Source organism: Hyla sarda, chromosome 7 (genome assembly GCF_029499605.1).
Source record: "Hyla sarda isolate aHylSar1 chromosome 7, aHylSar1.hap1, whole genome shotgun sequence".
Taxonomy (NCBI): domain Eukaryota; kingdom Metazoa; phylum Chordata; class Amphibia; order Anura; family Hylidae; genus Hyla; species Hyla sarda.
Genome location: NC_079195.1, coordinates 208,886,675 through 208,911,091, shown reverse-complemented (window position 1 = coordinate 208,911,091; position 24,417 = coordinate 208,886,675). Strand labels below are relative to the sequence as shown.

The 24,417-nt window shown below is 41.2% G+C and overlaps 1 protein-coding gene across 2 annotated transcripts in view; it reads left to right on the top strand.

Annotated features, from left to right (window-relative positions):
• Positions 1 to 12,542, top strand: part of LOC130283267 (cytochrome P450 4A6-like) — a 33,381-nt gene extending 20,839 nt beyond the window's left edge. The window contains exons 11-13 of one of the 2 annotated variants that reach the window (XM_056532497.1): positions 478 to 542; positions 8,531 to 8,613; positions 12,259 to 12,542. In XM_056532497.1, coding sequence (XP_056388472.1) covers positions 478 to 542; positions 8,531 to 8,613; positions 12,259 to 12,436 — 326 coding nt within the window. In that variant the 3' untranslated portion in view covers positions 12,437 to 12,542. The remainder of the gene's footprint in view (positions 1 to 477; positions 543 to 8,530; positions 8,614 to 12,258) is intronic. The other variant, XM_056532499.1, reaches the window with a different exon arrangement.
• Positions 12,543 to 24,417: the final 11,875 nt, after the last annotated feature.

Here is a 24,417-nt window from a genome sequence, read left to right as displayed (position 1 = left end):
TACAAAGAGGGGGAAACCGACACAAGAGCAGTTTTCTTCCAATCCTGTTACTTTGTATGAGGCACTCAGCTTTGCAGGTTCTCACTCAGAGGCACAGTCCCTTCATAAACAGGTTCAGCGTATTGACAGCTTGCTAGGCTACACCAGGGATCTAGCTATTGCATGTAATAGTCCCCTATAGGGGCTACAAAATAGTGAAAAAGCCCCTTACTTAAATAAATCACCCCCTTGTCTCAAACAAAAATAAACATATTTGGTATTGGCTTTACCATAGATTTTGTGGTAATATGAGTGATGTCATTACAAAGTACAATTTGTCCTGCACAAAACAAGCCCCATATGGGTCTGTAGTTGCAAAATTAAAAGAGTTAAAGGTCAAAATTCGAGGAGAAAAATGTAATAGCAAAAATGAACTCTAGAGGTTAATATTTTGTACTAAACTATTATAGATTCCTCCTAAATGTTGTATTGTTGCAGGTACAACTGTCTTGATCAGTATATATTGCCTGAACAGATGTCCAAGAATGTGGGATAACCCTGAGGTAAGTGAAGTCTACAGAGACATTTATGTTGCAGAACTAATGGGAATATCTTGTCAGGTGTTGAAAGGGAGCCTGTCTGTGCTTCACTTGGTAGGATGGAGATCATTCTCCACAGGGCTGCAAGGAATTGTAGTTTCAAGCTCAGTGCATGCAATGTTAATGTGTGGGAGGAGAAAAGTGACCTCACACTTTGTAACATAGTAACACAGTTCATAAGGTTGAAAAAAGACCAGAGTCCATCAAGTTCAACCTTTAATCCCAATGAGTCCCTACTGAGTTGATCCAGAGGAAGGCAAAAAACCCTCATACTTGAGGTAAAAATTCCTTCCCGACTCCAAAAATGACATCAGACTAAATCCCTGGATCAATGTTCTGTCCCTATAGATCTAGAATCCATAACCTGTAATGTTATTATTCTCCAAAAAATGCATCCAGACCCCTTTTTAATTCTTTTGCAGAGTTAACCATGACCACCTCTTCAGGCAGAGAATTCCACAGTCTTACTGCTCTTACAGTAAAGAACCCCCGTCTGTGCTGGTGTAGAAACCTTCTTTCCTCTAGACGTAGAGGATGCCCTCTTGTTATATATACAGTCCTGGGTATAAATAGATCATGGAGAGATCTCTGTACTGTCCCCTGATATATTTATACATAGTTATTAGGTCTCCCCTAAGCCTTCTTTTTTTCTAAACTAAATAACCCTAATTCTGATAATCTTTCTGGGTACTGTAGTCCTCCCATTCCCCGTAATACCCTGGTTGCCCGTCTTTGAACCCTCTCCAGCTCCACCATATCTTTCTTGTACACTGGTGCCCAGTACTGTACACAGTATTCTATGTGTGGTCTGACCAGTACTGTACACAGTATTCTATGTGTGGTCTGACCAGTACTGTACACAGTATTCTATGTGTGGTCTGACTAGTCCTGTGCACAGTATTCTATGTGTGGTCTGACTAGTACTGTACACAGTATTCTATGTGTGGTCTGACTAGTGATTTGTACAGCGGTAGAATTATTTCCTTGTCTTGGGCATCTATGCCCCTATTGATGCACCCCATGATTTTATTAGCCTTGCCAGCAGCTGCCCGACACTGGTCACTATAGATAAATTTACTATTAACTAAGACTCCCAAATCTTTTTCCACGTCAGTCGTCCCAAGTGTTCTCCCATTTAACCCTTTAACGACGCAGGACGTATATTTACGTCCTGCGCTGGCTCCCCCGATATGAAGCGGGGTTGCGCTGCGACCCCGCATCACATCGCGTCGGTCCCGGTGCTCATCAACGGCCGGGACCCGGGGCTAATACCACACATCGCCGATCGAGGCGATGTGCGGTATTAACCCTTTAGAAGCGGCGGTCAAAGCCGCCGCTTCTAAAGCGAAAGTGAACGTATCCCGGCTAGTCAGTCGGGCTGTTCGGGACCGCCGCGGTGAAATCGCGGCGTCCCGAACAGCTTGCAGGACACCGGGAGGGCCCTTACCTGCCTCCTTGGTGTCCGATCGACGAATGACTGCTCCGTTCCTGAGATCCAGGCAGCAGCAGTCAAGCGCCGATAACGCTGATCACAGGCGTGTTAATACACGCCAGTGATCAGCATAGGAGATCAGTGTGTGCAGTGTTATAGGTCCCTATGGGACCTATAACAATGCAAAAAAAAAGTAAAAAAAAAAGTGTTAATAAAGGTCATTCAACCCCTTCCCTAATAAAAGTTTGAATCTCCCCCCTTTTCCCATAAAAAAAAATAAAAGTGTAAATAAAAATAAAAATAAACATATGTGGTATCGCCGTGTGCGTAAATGTCCGAACTATAAAAAAAAATTCCAAAGTCCAAAAAAGCGTATTTTGGTCACTTTTTATACCATTAAAAAATGAATAAAAAGTGATGAAAAAGTCCGATCAAAACAAAAATCACACCGATAAAAACTTCAGATCACGGCGCAAAAAATGAGCCCTCAAACCGCCCAGTACGTGGAAAAATAAAAAAAGTTATAGGGGTCAGAAGAGGACATTTTTAAACTTATACATTTTCCTGCATGTAGTTATGATTTTTTCCAGAAGTACGACAAAATCAAACCTATATAAGTAGGGGATCATTTTATCCATATGGACCTACAGAATAAGGATAAGGTGTCACTTTTACCTAAATATGCACTGCGTAGAAACGGAAACCCCCAAAAGTTACAAAATGGCATTTTTTCTTCGATTTTGTCGCACAATGATTTTTTTTTCCGTTTCGTCGTGAATTTTTGGGTAAAATGACTGATGTCACTGCAAAGTAGAATTGGTGTCGCAAAAAATAAGCCATAATATGGATTTTTAGGTGGAAAATTGAAAGGGTTATGATTTTTAAAAGGTAAGGAGGAAAAAACGAAAGTGCAAAAACGGAAAAACCCTGAGTCCTTAAGGGGTTAATACATAATCCCAGCCCGGATTTTTCTTCCCCATGTGTATTACCTTATATTTATCAGTGTTGAACCTCATCTGCCACTTCTCAGCCCAAACCTCCAACCTATCCAGATCCATTTATAATAGTGCACTGTCCTCTATAGTGTTTACCGCTTTGTATCCTTTGCAAAGATTGTTCCTTTACTATTCAACCCCTCTACAAGGTACTTAATAAATATATTAAATAGAACAGGACCCAAGTCTGACCCCTGTGGTACCCCACTAGTAACAGTCACCCAATCAGAATAAGTACCATTAATAACCACCCTCTGTTTCCTATCACTGAGCCAGTTACTTACCCACTTGCACACATTTTCCCCCCAGTCCAAGCATTCTTACAAATAAGCAATCCTGGGACTTGTAGTTGGAGGAAGGGAACTCAAACAGGAAATAGCCATTTCACAAAAAGAAAGCAACATTGTTATGGTGGACTCACAACACAGTCATTTAGTCCCAAGACAAGCACAGATGCTTCCTAAGCATGTCCACTACTGTCTGGCTGGTACGTACTAAAGTCACCTTATGATGGATAACCCCTTTTATTAAACATTCGTTCAGCCGACAGCTGCCAGACTACTCCTTCGGATCAAAAGGATTGGCCAGATGAAATTCAACATGCCCAATCCTTCTCAAGAATTGGGACGCTGCCAAACACAGTCGATGGGGTCGGATGACTGTTTTCTAGTGTGTATAGTGGCCTCAGATGTGGGTATCTCCGCTAAAGTTGTCCCTAGTCATCAAGTTTAAAGCAGTTTGGCATGTCATGGGACTTAGAGGTTGAATAGATAGCTAGGCAGATAAAAATACAGACAGTTGGACATGTTCACATATAGGGGGGTATGTATGAATAATGGTGTTGCAATGTGTGATTTTTTTTTGTGTCAATTGGAGTGCAGTTGCGCCAAAACTAAATCAATTGTTGCACGCAAGGTTGTAACTTTGGCACAAATGCAGCCCTACAAAAGGCACAAACTCCTGCCCCAGAATTCCAGGCAAAAATCTTTGGCTGTGTGGCAGCAGCTGAAAAGTGTTGAATCTGACCTTTGAATTTTACCAGGTTCACAAATGTAAATCTTACACAGCTAGGTCCTTTTTGTATGTTTAAAAATGTATATAAAAAATTCACAGTTATGTGACGTTCCTAAAACTTATTAAAAAAAAATTATTGTGTAAAACATTTTATTTAAACTAAAAAAAATATATTTCTTTGTGCAACTGCTACATTATTATTTTTTGGAGGAAACACAAAATATTTTAATGTAAACAAACGTTTGTAACACACTTTGGTTTGTCGATGTTTGAATGTTTTACCTTCTATTGTTGTAGCTACTTTTTTTTTTCTTGATGTAAGTTTGTGACTTAATGAGCATGATTGTGCCCAAAATTGCGCCAAACCAAAAAGTTGTGATTGACAAATTTTACACCAAGGCATGATTTTAACTGAAATCACGACTTACACCGTCAAATCACTGATAATGTTCTAAACCATTTGGTGCAACTGATTGTCGCAAAAAGTAACATATAAAGAAAATTGCGACAAATCAGTCAAAAAAACTGTGTAGAATCCTTCATACATACCCCCCCCCCATAGTGTTTTGGTCAGCATTTTGCATAAATGTTACTAAACAAAAACTAGAAGTGAAACCTACACAGAAGAGATTTAAATCATTCCATTATGGTTTTACACTGTGGCAGTCCTTGTAAAGTCGGAAGTTTGAGTCGGCCTGCGCGAGGCATGTACCGCTGCTTACCAAGTACCTTGCTGTACATGCAGCTCAACAGCCTCGCTGTACGCTCCAGACTGCTGCAACAGTTTCCGGTGTGTCCCATAGGAGCCACACCTGTTCTGCCTGATCCCAGGTATCTGCTTGATTCTCCAGGGAATGACCCAGATTGTCGACCACCACTGAACTTTCATCTAATCTGCAACACCTGACTGCATTTGAGCTGCTCAGCTTTGTTGTTCCACAGACTGCTATAACACCATTTCAGCCCTGCTACTCTGTACTCTGCTGTGCTGTGCTAATACCCTCTCTAGTGTCAGCTAGCCACTCCTGCTTATTTCCCTTGTGCTTCACCAGCTGCCACCTATCTTGGACAACTCTTGGGGTTCAGGAAGTGTGGGTAGACAAGCAGGGCTCTGTACATTGAGGAAAAGCAGGGCTCTGTGCACTGAGGACAAGCGGGGCTCTGTACACTGAGGACAAGCAGGGCTCTGTGCACTGAGGACAAGCAGGGCTCTGTACACTGAGGACAAGCAGGGCTCTGTGCACTGAGGACAAGCAGGGCTCTGTACACTGAGGACAAGCAGGGCTCTGTACAATGAGGACAAGCATGGCTCTGTACACTGAGGACAAGCAGGGCTCTGTACAGTGAGGACAAGCAGGGCTCTGTGCACTGAGGACAAGCGGGGCTCTGTACACTGAGGACAAGCAGGAATCTGTACACTGAGGACAAGCAGGATTTTGTACACTGAGGACAAGCAGGGCTCTGTACACTGAGGACAAGCAGGGCTCTGTACACTGAGGCTCTGTGACAAGCACCCGGCTCACACAGCAGGGTGATTGACAAGTCAAGAGCCTGTACAGAGCCCTGCTTGTCCTGCCCTCAGTTCCTGTGTTTAGAATCCAAATGGAGACACAGGCAATAGCTGCAGGGACAGCACTTTTTCACCCAAAAATATAAACACATTTTTTAACCAATGTACATGACATATATACATATAATTGTATTATCTACATTATATAAAAAGTTTTCACAAATGACAGGTACACTTTAAGTTCTCTTTATTAGTGTATGCCAATTAATGGTGCAATATGTTGGTCCCCTGATGAACCCCAGGATGTAATGGGGGTGGGATGTGTTACGAATTAGTAGAGGTCACATTAGGACATATATCTATACATTTTTGTCTGTGTGTCATCCTCTTATGATTGTGCCCTAATGTGACATTCTTGTTGGCAAATTGAAATTCAGTATTTCTTTGACATCATACCATATAGTATTTTGGGACAAATATCTGAGTTATTTCCCAGGCTATGCTCACATGGCGGAATTTCCAAGCAGAATTTCATGGAAATATTCAGCTCAGAAATTCCGCTGCAGTAGATTCCCATTGCTTTTAACACACCCGGTGGAATTTCTGCTGCAGGAATCCGATTTCAACTTCCACAGAAACAATGAACATGTATGTCCATTGTTTCTGCAGATTCGGCTCGGAAATGCATTGCTATCTATGGAGATGGTGCATTTCTGAGCGGTCTTAGCACCAGCAGAACATGCAAATTTGCAAAATGGCCTCCCATGTTTTCCGTGCAGACAATCCGCAAATTTGTTTCCTTTGTTAACATAGCGTAACAGTACATCTGCATATCTTGTTTGCTCTGGTGTGACACATTTTTGCCATTTATGTTGGTTCATTTGACTAGGACCTTTTAGAATTATAAATGTTTTATGCATATCTGACAAATGTTAAGTTTTAATAGTTTTTTTTTCTTGCACTCCTGTGCTACTGGATTTACTTTGCATGATGACTTTCCCGGTATTCAGATTCCTCTATTAGGCTGGGTTCCCACTATGTTTTCTCCCATATGGGAGCGCATACGGCAGGGGGGAGCTAAAACCTCGCGCTCCCGTATGTCATTCATATCAATGAGCCGGCCGGAGTGAAACGTTCGGTCCAGTCAGCTCATTTTTGTCCCGTATGCGTTTTTCCCCGGACCTAAAACTGTGGGCAACCACGATTTTAGGACCGGTTGTAAAAGCGCATACAGCGCAAAAATGAGCCGAGCGTACCGAACGTTTCACTCCGGCCGGCTCATTGATATGAATGACATACGGGAGCGCGAGGTTGCCGTATGCGCTCCCGTGTGGGAGAAAACGTAGTGGGAACCCAGCCTTACACCCTGTTCCAAATATTATGCAATTGATATTTTTTCTCATTTACCTAAATAATTGATGTAAATAACAGTCAGCATAATTCTCATGTTATCAATTATTAAGAATACAATTCAAATTTTATTGAACAAACCTCCTAATGATAACAGTATTTTTTTTTTTTACATAAAAACTTATAATGCATAGCAAGTTTCAAAACACTTTATAGGTTGTAAAGAACTGAAAATTGTCATTTGTTGTGTTTGCAGCATATTTACTAAAATCAAAAGCCGTTTCAGTCAAACTTTTAAAAACATTTTAACTTTTTAAACATTTTAACAGGTCACGTTACATTTTAACAAAGGACCCCTTATTTGATAGCAGCTTCACAAGTCTTGCATTCATTGAACTTGTGAGTTTTAGGACAGTTTCTGCTTGAATTTGTTTGCAAGATGTCAGAATAGCCTCCCAGAGCTGCTGTTTGGATGTAAACTGCCTCCCAGCCTCATACATCTTTTGCTTGAGGATGCTCCAAAGGTTCTCAATAGGATTGAGATCAGGGGGGGATGGAGGCCACACCATGACTTTCTCTCCTTTTATCCTCATAGCAGCCATTGATGCAGAGGTATTCTTTGTAGCATGAGATGGTGCATAGTCATGCATGAAGATGATTTTATTACGGAAAGCATAGTTCTTCCTTCTGTACCAGGGAAGAATGTGGTCAGTCAGAAACTCCACATACTTTGCATTGGTCATCTTTACACCTTCGGGGACCCTAAAGGGGCTGAGCTCTCTTCCCATGATTCCAGACCAAAAAATGCTGCTTTCACAGCCTTGTTGGAACAGGGTGGCCATCCACCAACCATCCACTACTCCATCCATCTGGACCATCCAGGGTTGCACAACACTCATCAGTGAACAGGACTGTTTGAAAATTAGTCTTCATGTATTTTTCTGCCCAATGCAGCTTTTTCTGCTTGTGAGTATTGGTTAGTGGTGGCCGAATAGAAGGTTTATGCACAGTTGCAAGACTCTGGAGGACTCTACACCTTGATGTCCGTGGGACTCCAGAGGCACCAGCAGCTTCAAATATCTGTTTGCTGTTATGTAATGGTATTTTAGAAGCTGCTTTTTGATTCGATGCATGGATCTGGCAAAAATCTTCCTCAATTTGCATTTATCTGCACAAAACCGTCTGTGCTCTGAATCAGCCACAAATCTCTTAATAGTGTGATGATCATGTTTTCGTGAAACATCTAATGTTTTCATACCTTGTCCAAGGCATTGAACTATTTTACCCTCTTTGGCAGCAGAGAGATCCTTTTTCTTCCCCATATTGCTTGAAAATGGTGTCTGCTTAATAATGTGGAACACTCCCCTTTAGTAGTTTTTCCTTATATTGGTCTCACCAGGAAATCTAATTATCACAGGTGTCGGTTGATTGTTTTCAGTGATCAAAAGAGACACAATGCCATCCATGAGTTAAACTGAAAAACAAAATATTTAATCTTTGTGACACTTAAATAGATTGTGCATAATAATTTGGAACAGGGTGTATATTGTTGTATATACTCTTTAAACATGGGGATGGGCCCCATTATTTTGCATTTTAAAACAATTATTTTTTCACCTGGGTTTATGGGTTTCTACTTTTATGATTTTAGGTTTTTGATCCACTGAGGTTTTTACCCGAGAATGCATCAAAGAGACATTCACATATGCATGTTTCATTCTCCACTGGACCAAGGTAAAGCTCTGATCTTATCTTCAAGATATAAAACATACTATACATGTAGAAAAATTTCAGCATGCCTCATTCACTCCATCTGGTCATTTGATTAAAGGGGTACTCTTTAAACTTTTTTTTTTTTTTTTTTAATCAACTAGTGCCAGAAAGTTAAACAGATTTGTAAATTACTTATATTTGAAAATCTTAACCCTTCCTGTACTTATCATCTGCTGTATGTACCAGAGGAAGTTCTTTTCTTTTTTAATTTCCTGTCTGTCTGACCATAGTGCTCTCTGCTGACACCTCTGTCCATTTTAGGAACTGCCAGATCCCCAAAGCAAATCTATCCTGCCTCGGACAGTTCCTAAAATGTACAGAGGTGTCAGCAGAGAGCACTGTGGTCAGACAGAAAATAAATTAATAAAGAACAGCAGCTGATAAGTACTGGAAGGATTAAGATTTTTTAATAGAAGTAATTTATAAATCTGTTTAACTTTCTGGCACCAGTTAATTAAAAAAAAATGTTTCCCCTTTAAAGTGTACCTTTTACATATTAAAGATAAAGCCATACTGAACAACTTTTTAATTGCTTTTATTAAAAATGTTTTCCTCCTTTCATGTTTTTGTTTTTTTTACTTTAAAAACTTCTCCACTAGGGGTCTCCCTAGCAATCCTGTCAGCAAGCATTTCGGACTCAGTGAGTGAGTCTGAAATCAGCTTAGTGCAGCTCCCAGCCTGTCAGACAGGCAGGCGGGAGGGAGAACACTCAGCTCATACACAAGCAGGGATCAAACAAAGAGGATACATTCCCTCTTCTCTTTTTCTCAGTTCATCTCCCCTCTGTCCACTTTCCACATGGCTAATTATATATGCACTGCTCTCCGGACTTGCCGTTGCTATGACAACCTCCCCTGCTCTCTGCTTACAACTGCACTACCTGAAGAGCATAGAAAATGTATTTTTAGGGGGTTTTAAAGCAAAATAAATTCAGGGATAGACTTTGTCAAAGTCCGGGACAGATGGGGAGGGGGATTAGGGAAAGTTTAGATCGTGATTGGTACTTTTTAAGCAGTGGCATCGCTAGGGGGGGCCAGAGGGGGCCATGGCCCCCCTTAGATCAGGCCGTGCCCCCCCTTGGGCCCCCCCAATTTAAAATAAATAGGGATTTCCTGATACATTGATGGCTCTGCCCCCAGCACAGGAGAGGACGGGGCCGAGAGCTGACAGGTCACACAGCAGAGCGGCCGCTTCATGTGAGGTCCCCGTGTCCTGCCTCTCTCCCCCCTGATCAGCAGTATAACCCGGGGCTGGGTCATGTGTATGGTAGCAGTCCAGAGGGGTCACTTTCCCTCCTCCAGTATCCACGGGTCACCAACAGGCCACATTATCACAACAATTTTTGGGAAAAATCGCGGCAAAAATTGCGCGCTTTTACCATGATTTTTCGTAAATTGCGGTAAAACAGTGCAATTTTTGCCGCGATTTTTCCATAAATTGTTCTGTTAATGTGACCTGTTGGAGACCTGTGGACACTGGAGGAGGGAAAATGACCCCACTGGAAGGACAACATGTGAACACACTGCTAGTTTATCATTAACCCTTCAAGGGTACATTCACATGTACAGGATCTGCTGCATATTTTTGCTGCATATTTTGTGCAGCTGATTTTGCAACCCATTAGCTTCAATAGGTAGCAAAATCAGCAGCAGAAAATATACAGCAGATCCTGTACGTTGAACGTACCCTAAGGGCTCATTCAGGGGTGGATCCACAGTGTATTTTATGCTGCAGATCCACCGACAATGAACCCTACAGTGCTGCCTCCATATGTGCCTGCTCATAACGGCAATCCACCACTACGAGCAGGCACGCTTTGATGTGTATACTCGCGCACATAATGGCCGCTCCTGCTCTCTGAGCTAGGCCGAGAGGAGCCGCGATGTGTGCGAGTATACACATCAAAGTGTGTCTGCTCGTAGCGGAGGATTGCTGTTTTGAGCAGGTACAGATGGAGGCAGCACTGTAGGGTCCATTGTCAGGGGATCCGCAGCGTAAAATATTCGTGTAAATGAGACCTAAGGACACAAGGCGTATGTGTACGCACAGTCCCTGCTCCCACTGTGTTGTATAAATCATTAGCTAGAACCCTCGGCTAATGCCAGACATCACCAATCAGGCTGATGTCCGACATTAACCCTTTAGATGCCGCTATCAAAGTTGATGGTAGTGTCCAAAAGTTTTAACGCTTTATGGACCGAGCGTTTTTCCGTTTTTACACTTTTGTTTTTTCCTCCTCACCTTTTAAAAATCATAACCCTTTCAATTTTGCACCTAAAAATCCATATTATGGCTTATTTTTTGCGCCACCAATTCTACTTTATAATGACATCAGTAATTTTTACCAAAAATCTATGGCAAAAACGGAAAAAAAAATCATTGTGTGTATATATATATATATATATATATATATGTGTGTATGTATATATATATATATATATACATATATACAGCAACAGAAGAATACAGCAGCACACTGCCAGCACAAAGATATAGATGAAACATGAATATGCAGATAAAACATGGAGAGCTATACAGCTATGGTGTAATAGATGCAAATGTGAAACTATGAAATAGTGAGGCACTTAGCTCGCAAATTTGTCTCCGCCGGCGGTCAAATAGCTTGGACCGTCCCACCGCGATAAGGTAGCCTCATTGGGACGGACCCTACACTGTGAATATGCCTCTGTGTGAACAATTCAGTAAGCATGGCAGGGTCTGGAACATCCAAGACATCTTATATACACACCTGATAGAGGTGGGTGGGGTGCAAGGCCAACATGGAGGTAGCCACTCCCCCGTATGTGCAATACAGACAAAGAATAAGTCAGCCAGCACTTTAGTTGAAACCAAACTATTATATGGACCTGGCCTACAGGTGCACGCTACTATATATATATATATATATATATATATATATATATATATATACACGCACACACGTTTTAAAATTGCCCCCCCCCCCACTTTTGTCACTAGCCCCCCATGTGCCCCCCCTAAATATAAATGCTGGAGACGCCACTGTTTTTAAGCTGCTAGTGCTGGAGGTCACCTAGGTGAACTCATTGGTGTTAATTCACATTACAAGTAGTTTTCATGCATTTTCAAATTCACAGTGTGTTTATTGAGAAATATTGCCATAAGATTTTCCATAAGGCAAAGGTGATTCGACCTATAATGCTTAGGCTGTGTTCACATGTTGAATTTTTACAGCATTTTTAAAATTTTTATCGATTTTGGCTGTTTCTGTTGCAATTTTCTATAATGATGATAAAAATTACACATTTTACAGTGATTCCAAAAACTGTGGTAAAATAGCACTTTTTTTTGCCAAAATTTGAAGACTATCACCAGAAAAACATAAAAATGCAGTAGAAAAAAATGCAATCTGTGAAAACAGCCTCAGCCTCAGTGTTTCCCAATCAACTGCTGTCCAGGCATGCGGGGGGTTGTAGTTTTGCAACAGCAGGAGGCACACTGGTTGGGAAACACTGTCATAGAGATAGCAGAGGAAGCTGGGAAGTATCTAAGAGCTGCAGGTAGGGATCTGGTAGGTGGTGGTGTCACCTTCAATTAAACTTAAACCTTAATATTGTATCCAATCAGAAACTGCATAGGACAGAACTTTGCTATGAATGAGATGAAAGTCGCCATCGCTCTCACGTTATCAAAATTCGAGCTGAGTACAGACCCCGGAAATGAGCCACTAAAGAGACCTCAGATTGTCCTGCATTCTGTGAACGGCATCCACGTAAACCTGAAGAAAATAGAAAGAACATCATAAAGCCTGAAGACAGCAGTGATTGTGTACAATACTTGTTGTGAAAAAATATATATGAAAAATACTCATAATTAAATTTAAAAAAATGCAAGTAAAAATAAAAAAAATACTGTATGAATTGCATATCTTATGACCAGCCTTAAAAGCATTTTTTTTTTTGCCAGACTTTGCATGATAATCAGTTATGGGCTGTGAGATGGTCGCCCCTTCTCCGTAGTACCAATTTCAAGTGTTGGCAGAGCAGATATAAGATAATAGTGGTGTATGATGGGTTGGCAACACCCGGGGAAAGAAAAACTATTGTGTGACCTTCCCCTGTGAATAAAAGAGAATGGGACGCTGAGCAGGGGCAAATGCAAGATTTTTCAAGTAGTGGGGTTTAACCCCTTAACTACCTGCATCTCATATATATACATACAGTACAGACCAAAAGTTTGGACACCTTCTCATTCAGAGTTTTCTTTATTTTATGACTATGATAATTGTAGATTCACACTGAAGGCATCAAAACTATGAATTAACACATGTGGAATTATAGACATAACAAAAAAGTGTGAAACAACTGAAAATATGTCATATTCTAGGTTCTTCAAAGTAGCCACCTTTTGCTTTGATTACTGCTTTGCACACTCTTGGCATTCTCTTGTTGAGATTCGAGAGGTAGTCACCTGAAATGGTTTTCACTTCACAGGTGTGCTGGTGTGGAGGAGGAGGTGTGATGGTGTGGGGGTGCTTTGCTGGTGACATTGTTGGGGATTTATTCAAAATTGAAGGCATACTGACCCAGCATGTCTACCACAGCATCTTGCAGCGGCTGCTATTCCATCCGGTTTGCGTTTAGTTGGACCATCATTTATTTTTCAACAGGACAATGACCCCAAACACCTCCAGGCTGTGTAAGGGCTATTTGACCAAGAAGGAGAGAGATGGGGTGCTGCGCCTGATGACCTGGCCTCCACAGTCACCGGACCTGAACCCAATCGAGATGGTTTGGCGTGAGCTGGACCACAGAGTGAAGGAAAAAAGGGCCAACAAGTGCTAAACATCTCTGGGAACTCCTTCAAGACTGTTGGAAAACCATTTCAGGTGACTACCTCTTGAAGCTCATCAAGAGAATGCCAAGAGTGTGCAAAGCAGTAATCAAAGCAAAAGGTGGCTAGCACCTAGAATATGACAGATTTTCACACTTTTTTGTTATGTCTATAATTCCACATGTGTTAATTCATAGTTTTGATGCCTTCAGTGTGAATCTACAATTTTCATAGTCATGAAAATAAAGAAAACTCTGAATGAGAAGGTGTCCAAACTTTTGGTCTGTACTGTGTGTGTATATATATATATATATATATATATATATATATATATATATAGATTATGAGAAGGTGAAGGGCATTGTGGTTGATGGTCATTATATGTCGCCAAGGCTCCTGGCCTTGGTGAAGTAGGAGCCGGTATTAGTCAGTGTCTGTGCTGCGATGCAGACTGACACTGTTGCTGTAGTATGGCTGGAAAGCCAATCCGGGACGGCTCTTTCTGTGAATGGTCAAGTGTTGGGTGGGGGCCATTCCCCACATCCAGGCCACCTTTTGTTGGTCTTAAAGGCAGGCTGCTCAACCAGCTGAGGGGGATTTGCTTGTTGCAGCTCACACTGCCAGAGAGCTGAGTTTTGAGATCTTCCTTGTGGAGTTTGGAAGCTGGTGAGCAGAGTGCATGGAGGCTTGTAAAAGACTTGCTTGATGCCGCATGGCATGGACTCAAGTGTGAACAAACACCTAAGGAACGCAGGTGGACTTTTGTTACTTTTTCTTTGATCTGCATTTAAGCCTGTTTGCAGTTTGTCAAGTGTGAATAAAACACTCAACTTTGATTTAAAAGTCCTATTTCCTTGCCTCTATACTGCAAACGCACCTGTCTGCAATAGCGAGTCATTACATTATACATATATAGATATAGATATATACGGCGCAGCCGTGCGGCAGGTCTATGACGTGAGCTCAAGTGCTGAGCTCGCTTCATATGCTTTCGGTCCCGGCTGCTATCGTCAGCCCGGACCTGTGGCTAATGCCGGACACTGGTGATCGGGCCGATGCCTGGCATTAACCCTTTAGAAGCCGCAACCAAAGTTGAATGCGGCATCTAAAACTCCAAAAATACACTCCCGGCAGCTCAGCGGAGCTGATCGAGATCATTGCTGGGAAAGGGTGATGTCCCAATCAGCTGAGAGGGTGAGCCCTTACCTGCCCCCTTGCTGTCCAATTGATTCTCCAAGGCTCCAGTCGGCCTCAGCAGGCTGGAGCAATAGAGTATGGATAACACTGATCAATGCAATGCTATGGCATAGCACTGAACAGTGTATGCAATCTAACGATTGCATGGTATAGTCCCCAATGGGGACTAAAAAATTGTGTAAAAAAAAATAGCTGACAAATGTGATTCAACCGTTTCCCTAATAAAAGTTTGAATCTCCTTTTTTTCCCATAAAAAAAATATGTAAACAAAATAAAAAAGAAAAATAAAGATATGTGGTGATATCGCTGCATGCATAAATGTCCTAAATAAAATATAATGTTAATTAAACCGCACTGTCAATGGCATATATGTAAAAAAAAAAAAATACTAAAATCAAGAATTGCATATTTTTGGTCACTTTTATACTATAAAAAAAATTAATTAAAAGTGATCACAAAGTCCCATCAAAACAAAAATAGTACTGATAAAGAATAAAAATAATGGCCCTGATTTACTATTGTAAACCCGACATGTTTTGTCGGGTTGTACACCAGAAATCCTGTCTGCACCAGAATTTGCGCCAGAATAGAGAAAAAACCTGACTAACTCTCCATTTTACTTAGAAAACCCCAAAAAAGGGGCGTGGTCATAGGGGGGAAGTGGGTGTGGTCACTGAAAAGGGGCATGTCCCAGACACTTTCACAAAAACCCAACATATTTACTAAGGTTTCTACAGAAAATGTAGTGGATTTCAGCTGAAGAAAACCCCACAGATCAGAGCATGTGTAAAAAAAGCAAAATGTAGGGAAAAGTGCAAAATGTAGGGAAACCTTAGTTAATACCGTGGAAAAAAATTGTAGGGAATTAAACTCACAAAGAAACCTACACTCCACTCTTAGTAAATCAGGGCCAATGTGTCATTTTTACCGAAAAGTGCACTGCATAGAATTGGAAGCCCCCAAAATTTACAAAATGGCGCATTTTTTCAATTCTACCCCACAACATTTTTTTTTCATTTCACCATAGGTTTTGTGGTGAAACGATTGATGCCATTACAAAGTACTATTGGTAGCGCAAAAAACAAGCCCTCATATAGGTCTATAGGTTTAAAATCAAAAGCATTATGATTTTTAGAAAATGAGATGGAAAAACACGAACGTGCATAAAAAATAAGAAAAACTGATGTCCTGAACCCCTTCAGGACACAGGGCATAGAGGTACGCCCTGAAGTCCTGGTACTTAAGGACACAGGGCGTACCTCTACACCCTGGTCCTGTTGACAGGGTTTAAACCATTCTCACCAGCGGAGAATGGGTTAAACCCCATGGGTTCTGGTTGCTATGGGCATCCAGGACCCATGGCTAATGTCGGGCACCACCATGCTATTTTGATTTTTAATTTGCAGAACCAAACCACCTCCCCAAAAAATTAATGAACAAAATAACTTAACAACACTACTACTGCACTACATTGTAAATTCTTTCCCTATAAGACTTTACGGGGAGAATTTCCCAAAAAATTGCCTTGTAAAGTTTTTTTTTCCCATCCGTTTTTTTGGGTTGTGGTTTGGTGCCACAGTTATCAAAATGGCGAACAGCATTTAATAAATATGTCTTAACTGTCAATGATTTTAACTTCCCTGAGTGAAGGCTTTTTTTGGCTGTGGGACATCAGTTTTTCAAGTGGGGTCTGGCTTGACATGGCTGTGTGCCCAGTAGTGTTGAGCGGCATAGGCCATATTCGAATTAGCGAATATTCGCGAATATATGGACGAATATTCGTCATATTCGCAATAATTTCGTTTTATTTTCGCATATGCGAATATTCACGTGTGCGGAAATTAACATATGCGAAAATTAACATATGCGAAAATTTACGTAAACAAAAATTAGCATAAGCGAAACTTCGCATATGCGAAACTTAGCATATGCAAATTTTCGTATATGCGAAAATTCGCACACCAGTCTCACACAGTAGTATTAGAGCCTTCTTACACCACATAAGCTGGAAGCAGAGAGGGATGATCACTGTGATGTGTACTGTGAAAAAAATAAAAATAAATACAAAAAAAAAACTAATATTCGTAATTACGAATATATAGCGCTATATTCGCGAATATTTACGAATTCGCGAATATGCGATATTCGCGAATAAAATTCGAATTGCGAATATTCGCGAGCAACACTAGTGCCCAGGCAGGCCTTTTTGTGCCAACTAAATGCACCCCAGTTTAAAAAATGCACGTCGTACATTCCTAACCACTGCAAATAGCAAAATCGAAAGTATTCTAAACACTTTTAAAATTGCTCTAAACTAAATGTCGCAAAACATTAGTGCAAAAACTGCACAAAAAACACATATAGAGAGAAAAAAAAGCTTCCAAAAACACGTCAACATGTCTTTTAGAACTTTTCTTAAGATTTAATGATCCCGTTATGGACTGTAAAGTTGAGGACATTGTAAAATTAAATATTGCTCCGATTTTGGAAAAAAAATAGGGAGGAAGATAGATATATGGCTAAACTTGCCTCTGGGGATGGTGGATAGGATAGCTTTAATGGGATACTCCACTGGCCTGTGGTAGCACTAGTGTTGAGCGGCATAGGCCATATTCGAATTCGCGAATATATGGACGAATATTCGTCATATATTCGCGAATATTCGCATATTCGTAATATTCTCGATTTATTTCCGCATATGCGAAATTGCGCACATGCGAAAATTAGCATATGCAGAAATTTACATAAACGAAAATTAGCATATGCGAACATTAGCATATGCAAAGTTTCGCATATGCGAAAATTCGCACACCGGTCTCACACAGTAGTATCAGAGCCTTCTTTAAATCACACAAGCTGGAAGCAGAAAGGGATGATCACTGTGATGTGTACTGTGAAAAAAACACAAACAAAAAAAAAACAGTATTCGTAATTACGAATATATAGTGCTATATTCGCGAATATTCGCGAATTCACGAATATGCAATATTCGCGAATAAAAATCGCATTGCGAATATTCGCGAGCAACACTAGGTAGCACCACCATTTTTGTTAAAGGGGTACTCCACTGGCCGGCCTTCCGGCTGTGTTCGGAACATTTAGTTCGGGGGTAGGCCGTGCCCCCTCATGATGTCAGGCAACGCCCGCAATACAAGCCTATGGGCTTGACGACTGCCATGCCCCCTTCCATAGACTTGCATTGAGGGTGCGAGGCCTGACATCACAAGGGGGTGTGACCGACCCCTGCAGCGAGCGCACAGCGTTCGGAACATTCATACAGAAGGCTGGCCAGTGGAGTGCCCCTTTAACAAAATGGTGGTGCTACCTCAGTTATTATTTTTCTGATGTACATAAATGAGTTCTGGTTTAAAAGATAGAATAGATAGATAGCCTATTGAATAGAATAATATGGGGTAAAAAGCGGGCCAGGATAAGAATGGAGACTCTGATGATGCCTAGGATTAAAGGGGGACTGGGGATTCCAAATTTTAAATTTTATTACAAGACTGGAGGCTCCATTTTGCAATCTCTTCTTTACTACTTTAACTGTTAGCAGCAAGATAAAACAATAAAGTTTATAGAAAAAAAACGTTACATATGCAAATGAAGTGTATTATGCAGCCAATGAGAGGCTAGCACAGGTGATATGAGGCAAGGTAACATACAATACTTCCTCTTCTTTGCTGCTACTCAGAAGTTAAGTATATCTCACATTTTTTGCTCTGCAAACATACTATTATCCTTTTAAAAAATACATTTATCTATATTTAAACATACCCTCAGTTAACACCCTATACAGTTGCTTACATTTTTATCTCCGCTGCCATTCATTCCTTATTTTATTTTGTCTGACAAGCATAGACTTATATATCACTTTTTCCTCAGGTCTTATTCACCTCTAGCTTATATCATTACCCCTGGTCCTTACCGTTTACCTTCCGTTCTTAGCCTCTTTTCTCCCCTCCATATACCTATTCATTCTTCTCCTCAGTATCGCTGGTCTCGGCATTGCCGGACTTCTCGCGATACTACGCGAGCTGGTCCTCAGCTTCGCGCTCTTTGGTTATCCCCCGCTCTGTGGTTTTCTCCACTCTGTGACTGAACTATCAGACGTCTTCTGTCAGTCAGAGTGTTCGCTCCCTCAGAGACGACCGCGGCATTTCGCCTACTGAAAGCGCTCTTTAAGTCAATTTTCTTTTCCCCTTTCATTGTTTGCTTCCAATAGTAATTCCTACTGGCATACTTTTATATTTATTATTAATAATTTCTGTCACAATTACTCCGGTGCCGGTGATATAATTCTTCATACAGATTTTCTGTTCATTTGGCCAGTCTATTATATATTTTACCTCATTTATATATATATATATATATATCCTTATTCCTATATATTTAACATATATTGCATTATGGCCAATGAACAAACTGTTAAAGACATGGAGTCCATTAATGCCCAACCTATGGATAGCAACTCCATGCAGTCTATGGTGGACTTATCAGTCCGGAATGCAATGGCCAGTATACCAGAGATTGTGGCCCAATCCATGGCTCTATTCATGTCCCATGATAAGTATCAGCAACCCCCCAAGGCTGGTCCTTCTACCCCGTCGGATCATTTTTGGTCCGCGGAGGACTCTACTTCAAATTTAGCCAGGGGATGGGGAAAGTCTGGGAAGGCCACCCATAAACGGCCTATGCCTACTACCGGTCCTTCAAAATCCTATAAAAAACCTAAAATGGTTAAGGACCAGGTTCCATCTTCTGCTGTTACCAAAAGCAGACATACTGATGCTAAAAAATCGCATCCCATACCCTCCACCCGGGAGGAGAAACATGATAACCGGGTTAAAAGAGTATCCCGGAGAGAAAAACCGGACTCTTATAACACCTCCCCTGACCAATCCTCATCTGAGGAAGGTGAGATCTCGGAATATGCCTCAGACTCTGAATATGAGGACATCTCTGATAATGAAGAGCCTACTATGGCTATTGAGGACCCTAAGGCAGTCATTATGGACAGTGCGGGAATCCCGTATTTTGACCCAAGCCTACTTAAACATCCACGTTCTGGAGAATGGGATCCTCATCCTCAGGTGACCCAATTTTTAACTCTATGGGTCAGAAAACCTATAGATAGAGCCACTCGCAACAGGTTGCGAGCAGAATGCCCTAGACCTAATATTCCAAAGAAACTATCCATTACCCCAGAGATAGACCCTCCATTGATTAAATACCTAAACAAATCAGGGAAAAATCCCAAAAAAGGTATAGATCGCTCTTTCAAGACAATCCAGGACAGATTTTTAGACCTTCTGGGTCCCTTAACAAAAATTTTGGACCTCACTGAGGAGGCTAGTTCCTCTGGCAACCCAGTGAACCTAGAAGTCCTTAAAGGATGGGCTCAAAGGGCCCTGTGTATATTTGGTGGCATTAATACTACCATCTGCACTGAACGTAAAAGGTCCATTCTATTAAAATTGGATCCTCAGTTGATTAACCTAGCTACAACTGAACCTGAATCCTCCACCGAGGGCCTTCTCTTTGGAGACACGTTTATTAAAGAGATAAATAAATATGTAGCATTATTTTCATCTCTTGATAAGGCCCAAACATCCCTTAAGAAGGTTTTTCAACCTCGGGTTTTACCCAGGGCTGGGAAAAGAAGGGGCAATTTTCCCAGCCGCCAGTCTCAAGAGAGACAATATACACGTGCCCCCCAAAGAACAGACAGATTCCAGAACCCTACCTCCACCTATCAATCCAGTCCATTCTTTCCAACAAGAGGAAGACCGTGGAGAGCCAGAGGACATCGCGGATATCCCAGATCTCGACCCAACGCTGGTAAGTCTTTATCCGATATTTTCTTCCCCACTTCCATTAGGAGGAAGGATTGCATATTTTTTCCATACCTGGGCCATAATAACATCCGACCCGTGGATTCTAAACACAGTCCTGGGTTATCAGATACAGTTTGTTCAACCTCCTCCTCAAATTTTAATCCCTCATCCAATTCATTTTTCAGAGGAAAACAGATCACTCATAGATTCAGAGATCATAGAACTAAGCTCCAAAAAGGCAATCATCCAAGTACCCATGCATTCTCAAGGTTTCCTGAGCAATCTTTTTCTAGTAAAAAAGAAAGACGGTGGGTACAGGCCTGTTATAAATCTAAAGACCCTAAACAATTATGTACTCTATCAACATTTCAAGATGGAGGGCATCCATCTTTTGAGAGATCTACTGTTACCACACGATTGGTTGGCGAAAATAGATCTCAAAGATGCATACCTTACGGTTCCCATGCATCACGAATCTCAACCTTACCTCCAATTTTTATGGAAGGATCAAAAATGGCAATTCACCTGCCTACCATTCGGCCTATCCTCGGCCCCATGGTGCTTTACAAAACTGCTCAAACCGGTTGTGGCAATCCTAAGGGCCAGAGGTGTCCGTTTGATTATTTATCTGGACGACATCCTCCTCATGGCTCAATCCTTATCTCTAATTCGGCTCCACATTCAATGGACTATGTCTCTCCTCTCCAATCTGGGCTTTATTATCAATACAGAAAAATCCATCCTTTCCCCCTCCAGGGAGATAGAATTTTTGGGATTTCTAATAAATACTCAATCTGCCCAGCTCAGTCTTCCCCCCAGGAGGATGAAAACCATTCGAAGAGAGATTCATTCCATTTTGAACAAACAAACAGTCTCTCTTCGTTCGATAGCTCGCGTAGTAGGGCTTCTTTCTGCTTCGATTCAAGCGATTTTCCCAGCTCCGCTTCATTATCGAGCTCTCCAGAGATTGAAAGCTCAACACCTTCGGAACGGTTTGGGCTACTCGGACGAAGTAGCTCTTACTTCAGATACCACAGAAGAGCTTCTGTGGTGGCTAAGACACCTCCAGGATTGGAACGGGAAGACTATATTCAATTCCGTTCCAGATCTGATCATAGAATCAGATGCCAGCCGTTCGGGTTGGGGAGCCCGCTGCGGTTCCTCTTCGACAGGAGGAAAGTGGTCCCCAGAGGAATCACTCTTCCACATCAACTGCTTGGAATTACTGGCGGGTTTCTTCGCTCTCAAGAGTTTTGCGAAGAACAGATCAGATTGTTGCATTCTTTTACGAATGGACAATATCTCCGCTGTACAATATATCAACAAGCTTGGTGGTACAAAATCTTTTCATCTGGCCAACATTACCAAAGACCTTTGGCATTACTGTCTTCACAGGAACATCACCATCAAAGCAGAATACTTACCAGGCCTGTCCAACATCATTGCGGACTGGAATTCCCGATTTCTTACGGATTCCAGCGATTGGCAATTGGACCCTCAAATATTCTCCAGCATCAATTCTCTTTGGGGTCCTATTCACCTAGACCTCTTTGCTTCACGACTGAATCGTCAGGTTCACCGTTTTTACAGCTGGCGCCCCGATCCGGAAGCAGAGGGCATAGATGCCCTTCTCCAATACTGGCCCCCAGAGAACCTATATGCATTCCCTCCTTTTATTCTGATTCCGAGAGTTCTCCTTCTCATCAAATCCCAGAAATCGACGGTAATTCTCATTACCCCTCTATGGCCAACACAGTCTTGGTTCCCTCAGATTCTAGAAATGCTTATCGATTTTCCTCGCCTAATTCCCTCTCATCCGTTTCTACTTCAGGACCCTGTGGGGAACCCTCATCCTCTCATAACCTCCAACAATCTTCCTTTGATAGCCTGGTATGTTTCGGGTCAACAGACCCGAGTTACGAACTTTCTAATTCAGCTAGAGAAATACTCTCAAGCGCCTGGGCTCCAGGTACCGGATCTGCTTACAGATCAGCCTGGAAAATTTGGACTAGTTGGTGCATGCAACGGGATTTGGATCCCATACATGCACCTTTAAATCATATTATAAATTTTCTGTCTTCATCTTTTGATTTGGGTAAGGCCTACCGTACCATAAACGTTTACAGATCTGCCATTTCTTTTTACCACGCTCCTATCAATTCCCTTTCTGTAGGTAAACATCCTTTAATTTGTAAATTACTCAAAGGCATAAAATTCAGACGTCCGCCTTTACCCAGATACCAATCTACTTGGGATGTCAATATTCTTTTGCAGTATATCATTTCCTTAGGGGATAATCATTCCCTTTCCTTAAAGTCCCTATCCTTGAAACTCACTGCCTTACTTTGCCTAATTTCTCTTAAACGAATTTCTGACGTTAGAGCCTTAGATATTTCACATAGGCAATACCTACCTGATGGTGTTCGTTTTTCTATTCACAAAGGCACTAAAACTTCTCTTCATTCAGTATTTTATCCCTCTTTTCCTCATCAAAAACACCTTTGCGTAGTTTCCTGCCTTCAGGCTTATGAACTGAGAACTCAACCTTTTCGTAACCATTCTGACTCTCAATTACTAATTTCTTTCTGTAAACCCTACCGTCCTGTATCATCTCCTTCTTTAGCCAGATGGATGAAACAGATTATGCATTCGGCAGGAGTTGACATTTCTATCTTTAAAGCCCACTCCTCCAGAGGAGCCATGTCCACAAAATTAAAACAATCAGGAGTATCCTTGTCGGATATCCTTAAAGCAGCTAATTGGTCTTCGGAATCAACTTTTAAAACCTTTTATTTCCGACCAGATCCCCATGTTTCTATGAATATTATTTAATGTTGTTCATTTCTGCATGCTTTATTGTTAAATCTGATCAAGTTTATTATTAGTATTTGTGCTTTAAACTTGCAAAATGGAGCCTCCAGTCTTGTAATAAAATTGGAGATTTTCCTAGTCCTTATGAAGGAAAATATGGATTTTATTAAAGACAGGAGGCGAACATTTTCCCTCCCTTTATCCCATCCCTTTATTATTATTGTTGTTTTCTGTCTCTATCTTTTTAGTGTAATTCACGGACTGTCAAGGATCTTCGTGTCAACAGAATATTCATCCATTCCACATCTTATAAGACCGGTTTCCAGTTTCTCATGAAGTTCACTCCTGTTTATCCCTCTTCAGAACTGTTATCCACAATCTTCTCAGACTCCTAGAAACTATGCTAGTTGAAGATGATTTATTTCTTCAGATATTGTTTCTTCACTCCGACAAATTCTTATAGGACTTTATTGTCTTGTTTTCCTTATATTATTTTATTATAACGTTTTGCATCAAAGAAGAGGAAGTATTGTATGTTACCTTGCCTCATATCACCTGTGCTAGCCTCTCATTGGCTGCATAATACACTTCATTTGCATATGTAACGTTTTTTTTCTATAAACTTTATTGTTTTATCTTGCTGCTAACAGTTAAAGTAGTAAAGAAGAGATTGCAAAATGTTCGCCTCCTGTCTTTAATAAAATCCATATTTTCCTTCATAAGGACTAGGAAAATCTCCAATTGTATTATCAAGCAGCACAGATTTCACAACTCACAATGGACAAATTTTGCACACATTTTTGAAATTTAGATATAAACTTAAAGCTAAACATATTTCTGAAATGGGTGGGATGTCTAAAATAGGGGAGGGGGGGGAATTCGGTATTGAACCGGACAGAACTGGTTTGGTGGAAAATTGGAAAGTTGATAGGTCCAAATGGGTGTGTGAGTTTCACTCCTATGTAGGAAAACAAAAATTTGTTGGTAATTGTTAAAATAGAGGATCACGGTTACTGGGATAGGAAAGGGATGAGGTATGTTTCCAAGGTCTTCACTAATGGTACACTGAAAAAGTGTTGTGAAATTTAGTATAGTTATGGTATAGAAC